At 37.3% G+C, this 11,527-nt stretch overlaps 1 protein-coding gene across 2 annotated transcripts in view; it reads left to right on the forward strand.

Annotated features, from left to right (window-relative positions):
- Window positions 1–2,547, forward strand: part of LOC136261565 (BOS complex subunit NOMO1-like) — a 49,928-nt gene extending 47,381 nt beyond the window's left edge. For both annotated transcript variants that reach the window (XM_066055584.1, XM_066055585.1), the window contains 7 exons: window positions 408–497; window positions 545–628; window positions 1,344–1,457; window positions 1,505–1,603; window positions 2,119–2,238; window positions 2,287–2,379; window positions 2,425–2,547. In XM_066055584.1, the coding sequence (XP_065911656.1) occupies window positions 408–497; window positions 545–628; window positions 1,344–1,457; window positions 1,505–1,603; window positions 2,119–2,238; window positions 2,287–2,379; window positions 2,425–2,493 (669 nt within the window). In that variant the 3' untranslated portion in view covers window positions 2,494–2,547. The remainder of the gene's footprint in view (window positions 1–407; window positions 498–544; window positions 629–1,343; window positions 1,458–1,504; window positions 1,604–2,118; window positions 2,239–2,286; window positions 2,380–2,424) is intronic.
- The last annotated feature ends 8,980 nt before the right edge of the window (window positions 2,548–11,527 follow it).

The raw sequence follows: 11,527 nt of genomic DNA on the forward strand, positions 1-11,527 counted from the left end.
AATATAAATTAGGATGATTCAATTGTGTATGTAGCAACAAAGCAAAACCCAATATAAATATTAATAGTTTAGTACACTGTTAATAAATTCCAGTTAGGTTTGTTTGCTGCTTGGCGACTGGTTTTTAGAAGTAGTACAACATCAACTTGTTATTTCTATAATCAAAATTCCTTGTAGCTGCATGTTGATTTGTTTTCATGTCGTGCTCTTAACAAATAAACTCGCAGAATTAATAGCATAATAGAATAGCCTTCATAATAATGACACAGGTTTGGTCCCAACTGGTCTGATCCTCAAATAGAATATTCACCTAATCAGACTAAGACTAATAAAACATTTTGTACTATGTGGAACATGAAGTATGTTGGATCACACTGACATGATATCAGGTGATGACATCATTACAGGTGATGGGTGTTGGGGAGGAATCATGTGAGGAGCTACGAGAGGAGACCATCACTGATAAAGATGGAGTGTATCGTCTAAGAGGACTAAGTGTTAGTTACACTACAACACATTGTCACTTATCATAATGTCCCTATAGCCTCAATGCATGTATAGTGTAAGTGTTAACGTGGATGAGACAAGTGATGTTAGCCGAGCAACTCCCAGTTCAAGACAACTACAGGTAGACTATTGTATGTGTTTAGCATAGTAGTGTAGTGTATTGTAGTTAGTCTCATGTGGCCAGACCACTTTTTTCTCTTTGTCATTTGGTAGGAAGAAAAAAGGGTCTGGTCCAGTTCGAATCCAATAATCATCTTGACACATCACGTGGTAACGTCACAAGTATGCTCCATGCACTTAAACTCCACTGTAATATAACTACCATAGTACAACAATAACCAAATTCTTCGCTCACCTGTGAATCAAAAAGACACTTATAACTGATTCAATCATTGATAGATGCCAAAGCAGATTCAGACATTGATTGGTTTGTAAATGTGCACTTGTGATTCATAGACACAAGCGACTACTATTTGAGAACGCATCATGTTTCTGAGGTTAACACTACCCAATTATCTGGGTAGTGTCAAGGAGTGTGGGATTCAAACTGGACCAGACCTTTTTTCTCCCTACCCAATGACAAAGAGAAAAAATCGGTCTGGCCACAGGAGACTATAATGTAGTGTAGTGTAGTGTAGTGTAGTGTAGTGTAGTGTAGTGTAGTGTAGTGTAGTGTAGTGTAGTGTAGTGTAGTGGAGTGTAGTGTAGTGTAGTGTAGTGTAGTGTAGTGTAGTGTAGTGTAGTGTAGTGTAGTGTAGTGTAGTGTGTACAAAGCTAGAGTTAATAGTATTATAATATTTGCATGTCCATACCATGTAGATATATTGTCTTGTTAGGTTTCAGGGGAGGATATTGGCGGTGTAGATTTCATTGTATTTCAGAGACCCAATACAATTGGAATTACTGGTAATGTACAAACAGAGTCTTCAGAGCACTTATCATCACTGAAGGTCACCCATCACATATTATGTCAAACAAACTCCTCACTCTTATACAGGTGGTGTTGTATCGATCAGATGAGTCTGTCATGTCAGTGGTTACACCAGACACTGCTGGCTTCTTTGAGATATCACTACCTACCTCACTATCATCAAAGGTAAGATAATGTCATAGATTATAAAGAGAGGGGATAGAAAACTATCACATGATTTATTAAAATTTGTTGTGACAATCAGCCTTATGCGATTCTTTATCACAAAATGGTTTGTAGTACTCTCTGGTAATATTCACTTGTGTATCTAGGCAATCCATCAGCTATCCACTGCCTGATCGAGTTTTATACCCTTCACTGATGAATGTCATACACCTCAAAACATATTAAAACATAAAGTCCTCTGGTTATTATAACTGAAAGAGGAAAAACGTGTTCAACTTCTGAACGATTTATGCCCTTTGAAGTGCAAATTTGTGGTACAGCTTACTCCTAGATAACAATGATTAGACGACAAAGTCGCTACTATGCACCCCAAGGTAAACAACTTTTCTCTACAAACGTTTATAAGAGAGTTTACAAAAGGTGTAAATGGAACTGTAGGTGAGGAGTGTGCCTGTAAAAATTGGTTTTCTATCCCCCTATATAATCTATGGCATTGTCACGACTACCACTTATAGGGTTACACTGTCCGTATGGAGTCAAGCCTCTCCACCAAGTCTTATTCATATGATCTAACAGAAGTATCATTTACAGCAGACAATGTCCCTCAACACCTCTCCTTATCATTTCAGCCGAAGGCAAGTAGTTAACTAATATGGCAGTGACTAGTTGTGTAATGTGTGTAGAGGAAACCCCATGAAGTGGAGGGTCAGAGAGAATCATTTGTAGGAATTATTCTAGCGGTAATAATCATCTTCACTGCAGCTCAGTATCAAAGAGTAAGAATGATAGTTGTATTTGGTAATTGTTATTTGTTTTTGTAGTTTTATAAATTCTTCAACCGTCAGTCAAGTGTTGTTCAGGTCACCGGGAGTAAAAGAACAAAGTCTTAGAATACTTCATGGTGACTGTGTTTAATTATAATAAAGCCAATAATTCTACAAATACACGGAATCATCCAATCAGTTTCAATTAAGGTACTAACAAGTCATGTTTAGCAAGAACCCATATATGGTGCTGATGAGCTCCTAGCTATAGCTATACTAAAGCTGCTACTCCTCCGTTAGAAATAGTTGATAAACTGTTGCTAGCGTCTACAGCTGGTTCAAATCCTACGTTGTTGTGTCATGTACCAAGTCATATTACAGTTGAACAAAATCACAAAACTCTTGTTTGCAGCTCAGGTACAAAATCTATGGCTTGACATTACTAGGGGAGTCACAATCATGTGATCCCAATAATAGAGACAACGAGAACACAGTAAGACATTTAGTGTATTGTCCATCTAGGCTAGTTGCTGTTGGAGATCAGCAAGACAAGATACAGTTAGCAGATCGAAGGGTACACATTGATCAATGATTGGACTAGCTGCACATAGTGTGATCCTTGGACCAATGGGTAGCAGCATCACTCTGAGGACAATACATAATGTCAAATGGGTTAGGGTTAGAGTACATTATAACACAGTCAGACAACTACTTTAACTTGACTATTATCATCATCTAACCTTTGCACCATATGTTCTGGTTAATGGCAACAATGTAAAATTTCAATCTAGCCGTTGGAGTGTAAAATAATAGAGATATGTTTACTTTAGAAATAAGTCAATAGCTGTATTATACAGTGCTGGTGGGGAGGAGCTAACAAAGCTAAAATAATGCAGTTTGTGGAATTTATAGAATCAGTATTCCAATTGATTGATGCAGTTGGGGTGGTTGGAGGATTGTACTTGTGTACACTCATCATGCTCCAGATAGGTGGAGGGGGATGCCCTTGAGAATTTTTTTCTAAATATATACCATTAAGAATCTGAAAGAATTTTAATCAGAAAGTTGTTTTTATGAAATTGGATCCTACTCACTGTCGAACAGCAATAGTGGAAGATTTTAACAATTTTTAGGTGTCAAAATAATCTAATCCAAAACAGCCAAGCTGTAAAAAAAGTGTGCAGCCCTCAGAAAGGCTATGGTGAAAAAAGATGTGAAATCCAAGGTGGCGGCCAAGAAATGGCTGTGATGGTAGGTTAGTGGTAAAAATTTTAATAATGACAATTCAGGTGAATTTTTGTGCCGCTTCACAAAAATTCACCTGAATTGTCGTTATTAAAATTTTTACCACTAACCTACCATCACAGCCATTTCTTGGCCGCCACCTTGGATTTCACATCTTTTTTCACCATAGCCTTTCTGAGGGCCGCACACTTTTTTTACAGCTTGGCTGTTTTGGATTAGATTTCATTTCTTTTTGTATTTGTATATCCCAAAGCCGGCCTATGGCCAGCTTTGGGACTTTTTTAACCTATGTTTTTTTCTTTACTACAGGAAGAAGAAAAGATGAAGTAGATGTACTTTAAATATTTTATCAGTAAATGTACAAATTATATATACTGTATAATACATATGTGACCGGATTTGCGAAAAGGGGTCCAATTTGCCAACTTTGACAATTGATAACTTCAGATTGGAAAGAGCTATTGCCTTGATATTTGGGCAGTGGTGAGCACCACTATAGCTGAATACATGGTGAAATGTTCAGGTTAATATGTTACTTAAACACTGAGTTATGGTCTCCAACATTTACGGAATTGGATGTGTGTGGAAGACCCCTTTTCGCAAATCCGGTCACATATATTGATTACAGAAATCTCCATGGTGGTTTCTTTGTAACTGAACACTCTACAAGGTGACTTCTTCTAATTGCTCTCTCTACAGGGTGAATTGTTTGTAGCTGAACGATCTACAAGGTAACTTCTTCTAGCTGATCTCTCTACAGGGTGATGTGTTTGTAGCTGAATTTTGTATAGGTGATTTGTTTGCAGCTGAGCTCTTTACAGAATGGTTTCTTTGTAGCTGAACTCTCTAAAAGGTAACTTCTTCTAACTGATCTTTCTACAGGGCAATTTGTTTCTGGCAGAATTTTCTACAGGGTGATTTCTTTGCAGCTGAACTCTCTACATGGTGGTTTCTTTGTAGCTGAACTCTCTACAAGGTAATTTCTTCTAGCTGATCTCTCTACAGGGAGATTTGTTTGTAGCTGAACTATCTACAAGGTAACTTCTTATAGCTGATCTCTACAGGGTGATTTGTTCGTAGTTGAATTCTGTACAGGTGATTTGTTTGCAGCTGAGCTCTTTACAAAATGATTTCTTTGTAGCTAAACTTTCTCCAAGGTAACTTCTTCTAACTGATCTTTCTACAGGGTGATTTGTTTGTAGCTGAACTATCTACAAGGTAATTTCTTCTAGCTGATCTCTCTACAGGGCGATTTGTTTGTAGCTGAATTCTGTACAAGTGATTTGTTTGCAGCTGAGCTCTTTACAGAATGGTTTCTTTGTAGCTGAACTCTCTACAGGGTGATTTGTTTGTAGCTGAAATCCCTACAAGGTAACTTCTTCTAGCTGATCTCTCTACAGGGTGATTTGTTTGTAGCTGAACTCTCTACAGGTGATTTGTTTGTAGCTGAACTCTACAAGGCGATACTTCTAGGTGATCTCTCTACAGGATTCCTTGTTTCTAACTAAACTCTCAACAGGGTGATCTGTTCATAGCTGAACTTTCTACTGGGTGATTTGTTTGCAGCTGAACTCTCTAAATGGTGGTTTCTTTGTAGCTGAACTCTCTACAATGTGACTTCTTCTAGCTGAACTCTCTACAAGGTGACTTGTTTCTAGCTGATCTCTCTACAGGGTGACTTGTTTCTAGCTGAACTCTCTACAGGTGATTTGTTTGTAGCTGAACTCTCTACATGGTGGTTTCGTTGTAGCTGAACTCTCTACAAGGTAACTTCTTCTAGCTGATCTTTTTCACTGCATATTTGTTTGTAACTGAGTTCTCTACAGGGTGATTTGTTTGCAGCTGAACTCTCTACATGGGAGTTTCATTGTAGCTGAACTCTCTACAATGTGACTTCTTCTAGCTGAACTCTCTACAGGGTGACTTGTTTCTAGCTGAACTCTCTACAGGTGATTTGTTTGCAGCTGAACTCTCTACATGGTGGTTTCTTTGTAGCTGAACTCTCTACAAGGTAACTTCTTCTAGCCGATCTTTCTACAAGGTGATTGAGTTTTTTGCAGCTGAACTCTTTACATGGTGGTTGCTTTGTAGCTGAACTTTCTAAAAGGTGACTTCTTCTAACTGAACTCTCTACAGGATGATTTGTTTGCAGCTGGATTCTCTACGTGGTAGTTTCTTTGTAGCTGAACTCTCTACAATGTGACTTCTTCTAGCTGAACTCTCTACAGGGTGACTTGTTTTTAGCTGATCTCTCTACAGGGTGACTTGTTTCTAGCTGAACTCTCTACAGGTGATTTGTTTGCAGCTGAACTCTCTACATGTTGGTTTCTTTGTAGCTGAACTCTCTACAAGGTAACTTCTTCTAGCTGATCTTTCTACAGGGTGATTTGTTTGTAGCTGAATTCTCTACAGGGTGATTTATTTGCAGCTTAACTCTCTACAAGGTGACTTCTTCTAGCTGAACTCTCTACAGAGTGATTGATATTTTTTACAGCTGAACTCTCTACATGGTGGTTTCTTTGTAACTTAACTCTCTACAGGGTGATTTGTTTGTAGCTGAACTCTCTACAGGGTGATCTGTTCATAGCTGAACTCCCTATAAGGTAACTTCTTCTAGCTAATCTTTCTACAGGGCGATTTGTTTGTAGCTGAGTTCTCTACAGGGTGATTTGTTTGCAGCTGAACTCTACATGGTAGCTTCTTTGTAGCTCTACAATGTTACTTCTTCTAGCTGAACTCTCTACAAGGTGACTTGTTTCTAGCTGATCTCTCTACAGGGTGACTTGTTTCTAGCTGAACTCTCTACAGGTGATTTGTTTGCAACTGAACTCTCTACATGATTGTTTCTTTGTAGCTGAACTCTCTACAAGGTAATTTCTTCTAGCTGATCTCTCTACAGGCCGATTTGTTTGTAGCTGAACTCTCTACATGATGGTTTCTTTGTAGCTGAACTCTCTACAAGGTGATTTCTTCTATAGCTGATCTTTCTACAGGGTGATTTGTTTGTAGTTAAACTCTCTACACGATAGATTCTTTGTAGCTGAACTCTCTACAAGGTGATTTCTTCTATAGCTGATCTTTCTACAGGGTGATTTGTTTGTACCTGAACTATCTACATGATGGTTTCTTTGTAGCTGAACTCTCTACAAGGTAACTTGTTCTAGCTGATCTCTCTACAGGACAATTTGTTTGTACCTGAACTCTCACATGATTGTTTCTTTGAAACTGAACTCTCTACGAGGTGATTTCTTCTAGCTGATCTTTCTACAGGGTGATTTGTTTGTAGCAGAACTCTCTACAAGGAAACTTCTTCTAGCTGATCTCTCTACAGGGAGATTTGTTTGTAGCTGAACTCTCTATACATGATTTGTTTGCGGCTGAATTCTCTACATGATGGTTTCTTTGTAGCTGAACTCTCTACAAGGTAACTTCTTCTAGCTGATCTCTTTACAGGGTGAATTGTTTGTAGCAGAACGATCTACAAGGTAACTTCTTCTTACTTATCTCTCTACAGGGTGATTTGTTTATAGCTGAACTTTTTACAAGGAAACCTCTTTTAACTGAGCTCTGTACAGGGTGAATTGTTTGTAGCTGAACTATCTACAAGGTAACTTCTTCTAGCTGATCTCTCTACAGGATGATTTGTTTGTAGCTGAACTATCTACAAGGTAACTTCTTCTAGCTGATCTCTCTACAGGGTGATTTGTTTGTAGCTGAATTCTGTATAGGTGATTTGTTTGCAGCTGAGCTCTTTACAGAATGGTTTCTTTGTAGCTGAACTCTCTACAAGGTAACTTCTTCTAGCTGATGTATCTACAGGGTTAGTAGTTTGTAGCTGAATTCTCTACATGGTGGTTTCTTTGTAACTGAAGTATCTACAAGGTGACATCTTCTAGCTGATCTTTCAACAGGGTGATTTGTTTGTATCTGAACTCTCTACAAGAAATCTTCTTCTAACTGATGTTTTAACAGGGTGAATTGTTTGTAGCTGAACTCTCTACAGGGTGATTTGTTTGTAGCTGATCTCTATACAGGTTACTTATTTCTAACTGATCTCTTGAATTCTGTTCAGGGTGACTGCTCTATTAGGATGACTGCTCTATTAGAGTATCTCGATCTCGCACTTGCTACACCAAGTTGGATTTCGTGTTATAACTCCGTGGCTTTAAGTCTGATTCTTCTACACCATTGAAGAGCCTTTCTAAGATGATAACTCCATCTGTACAGCGATTTTGAAAGCATTACCCAAAGTGGTTTACCTGGTAGGCGTGGCAAGCATAATAATAATAATAATAAAATAAAAATATTAAAAATTAGCTAATCTCGATTGCGTAATTGTTACACACTGTTGATTTTTTCGCTGTATCTTCCTGGTTTTTAGCTCAATTTCTTTCAAACCACAAAAGGTTTGAGGTTCAATAGTTAACCTATTCACCCACCGATTTTCAGCTTCTTCCCATACGCGGTTTACCCTGTAGGCGTGACAACATATTGGTGTTATTTTTCGTGCATAATCGCTCATAACTCTTTGTCTGTTTATGGTATTCCAGCCAAAGTTGGTACCGAGATGCGCCTTTATACCCCCCTTCTGTGTGCCAAATTTCAAGGCAATCGGTTAACGCGTTCGAGTTTTATAGCAGTTTTTGTAAGTGTGCGACAAGAAAAAGAAAAATAAGAAGAAAAAAAAAACGAAGAAACTCAGCCAATTTTTGAAGTCGCATATCTCGGGAACGCGCGAAGCGATTTCGCTCAAATTTGGAATGTAGAGTGCTGCAGTTGGGGGGCATGTCCACAGCAAAAATCGTCTTGTTTCATCAAGGAAGCACAGAGCTACGGAGGTGCGAAAATTGCGTTTTCTTTCTTCCTGTCAATATACTCACGGGTGTTACGCGCCGGCTTCTTGGGCCGCACGACACACTACCGTGTGTCTTGATGTTCCCATGTGGTTGATTTTCCAAAATTTGGTCTCAAAATCCTGACTGACTGACATTCACTAATTTGAACTTCAGAATGCAACGTAACTGATTAAGTGGCTACATGTAAGTGTCTCTTATTCTAGCGATGTCTTCAAGCATTATCATTACCTACTACTCCACTATCACCACATACTACTCCACTATCACCACATACTACTCCACTATCACCACCTACTACTCCACTATCACCACCTACTACTCCACTATCACCACCTACTACTCCACTATCACCACATACTACTCCACTATCACCACCTACTACTCCACTATCACCACATACACTGATAACATGTACAGTAGCTATACTGATAATAATGGTCAACTTTATGGGGTGTACAGTAGTCAACAGATAAGTATTTTGTTAATTGTACCTCAGTTGATATAAAAGGTAAATTTGTGACAGAAGCCCACAAGCACTACAATTTTATGGGTTCTTGTTTGTGGTCCGAGGGGCTTGGTGAAGTGGAGATCAGTTCTTACATTTGGACAGTTTTATTTCTAGATTTCCTTTCAAGAAATGAAGTGTGGGAAAAATTAAGTGCCATTAATAATAAAAAAATATTTTCAGATAATTATTTTGTCATATGCTAGTATTCACATAGAGCTAGGAGGCTAACTTATACCATACAAGTGCAGTGATAATTACATTACAGTGGGCAAACTTGATGTGTTACTTGATCATTTTGCTACAGTAATATCATAGACTGCTTACAGTGCCATAATATCAATGGGGAAGTGCCTTCTCAAAGTTCTTTGCACTGTCATTTTATTTTTGAGCCATACAAAAGCTATTGAAGATCTTGTTTGAGATGAAGGTTCTACAATGGAATGTTTTTTAACAAACCCATAATGTAAAAATATGCTAATATTAAAAATGATCTGAAACTGTTAATAATCTAATAGGATGTCTCTTGCAGTATCACAAACCCTACCATACTGGTAATGAGCGATATTATAGTATACTAGTAATGAGTGATATTATAGTATACTGGTAATGAGTGATATTGTAGTATACTGGTAATGAGTGATATTGTAGTATACTGGTAATGAGTGATATTATAGTATACTGGTAATGAGTGATATTATAGTATACTAGTAATGAGTGATATTATAGTATACTGGTAATGAGTGATATTATAGTATACTGGTAATGAGTGATATTATAGTATACTGGTAATGAGTGATATTGTAGTATACTGGTAATGAGTGATATTATAGTATACTGGTAATGAGGGATATTATAGTATACTGGTAATGAGTGATATTATACTGGTAATGAGTGATATTATAGTATACTAGTAATGAGTGATATTATAGTATACTGGTAATGAGTGATATTATAGTATACTGGTAATGAGCAGGGGCGGATCTAGGATTTATAAAAGGGGGGGGGCTAACTCAAGGTACTAATCTCTTGGGTAGAGGTAGCAAAGCACACTTCCCAGCATGCTGGAACTAGGGGGGTCTGGGGGCATGCCCCCCCAGGAAAATTTTGAAAAATAGATGCTAAAACACTGCAATTTGGAGACATTTCCACATAAAATTCATAATATTTTCTGCCTGTAGATATTTTATATACTGCCTTTAGATTATAGGTATGGCTCTCTGAAGCATTTTGCTAATGGAAAAGTTTGGGTAGGTACAGACAACCAAGTACATGATGCACCCCTCTCACAATTGCACAACACTGAATAGGTGCATGTTAGATGGTAATCATTCTGTCACTGGAAGGGAAATTTACACTGAATTAACAGTTAGGTAACAGTGGATACTAATTTTCAAGATCATGTATCAATTGAAGGGGTCAACGGGAAAAGGGGACATGTGCCATTTTAGATTTTTTCATCTCTTAAAAATGAAATAGATCATTTAAGGCATGTGAATAATGTTGTTACTAAGTAAACAACAGAATTTAGAAGTCCAAGGCAGTCTCAAATTTATTTCTTTGAATAATTACAACAATTCAATTATAACCCAAAATGCTATTTAAAGCCCACCACATGGTCACCTTATTTTTCAAATGGCACTTGTCCCCTTTTGCCGCTGACCCCTTAAATTCTAACTTGTTGGTGCATAAAATTGCTCTTGGTGATCATGGTGAATTCATTGTTTAGCATCATTAGCAGAATTTTGAAAGAATTTCATTTTAAAAGTAATTGGAATTAGTTCTCTCCTAAAAGGGAAGTTTCCTTTTTACAGAAACATACGTAAGTACATTAGTAAAAAAATGGGCTCAAAAGTTGACTGCTTTTAAGTGACTGCTCTATTAGAGTATCTAAATTTTTAGTTTGAATTTTAGTAGGTCAAATTATACTTTGCACTAGTTATACTCCAAGTAATACAGAATATCCATTAATTCTTTTCACTATAAATTATTCCTGAATTATTGCAGTATAATAGGCATTCTTTGTAAAACTTTCAATCATGATTAGCTAACTGTCTCACCTCTAATGAAAAGAGGAGTAAAAATGTCACCAGAGAATTTGTTGAGTTCATTTATTAAACTTTATGTCAAATATGATTATTAGAATTTTCTTATTTTATTAGCTGTCACTTTGAAATAAAAAATGCTGACCTTGCAGGAATCTGTGCAAATGTAAACATTGATTTTCAGATTCTTCATGCTCTAAGCTTTCCAAAAATGTATAGGATTGCTAATTTCCATAAACTTTGAGCGAAAGTGTATTTTTTGACATAGTGAACCTGACTACTGTGTCACCTACTGGGATGTAAATATACCAAATATAACACAATTACTCAGGATTACTCAGGATATCTATGAAATACACACTCCCCCCTCGAACGCTGCATGCTCTTGGAATCATGCGTATATCCCTCATAAGCATGTTGTAACTATATACTGCAGCTAACAGCAGAAATAATTATCCTGAAGGATTATACAAACAAATCTTTTGTTCAGGTTGTTATTCTATCACAAA

The sequence above is a fragment of the Dysidea avara genome, chromosome 7, assembly GCF_963678975.1.
Source record: "Dysidea avara chromosome 7, odDysAvar1.4, whole genome shotgun sequence".
In the NCBI taxonomy this organism is placed as follows: domain Eukaryota; kingdom Metazoa; phylum Porifera; class Demospongiae; order Dictyoceratida; family Dysideidae; genus Dysidea; species Dysidea avara.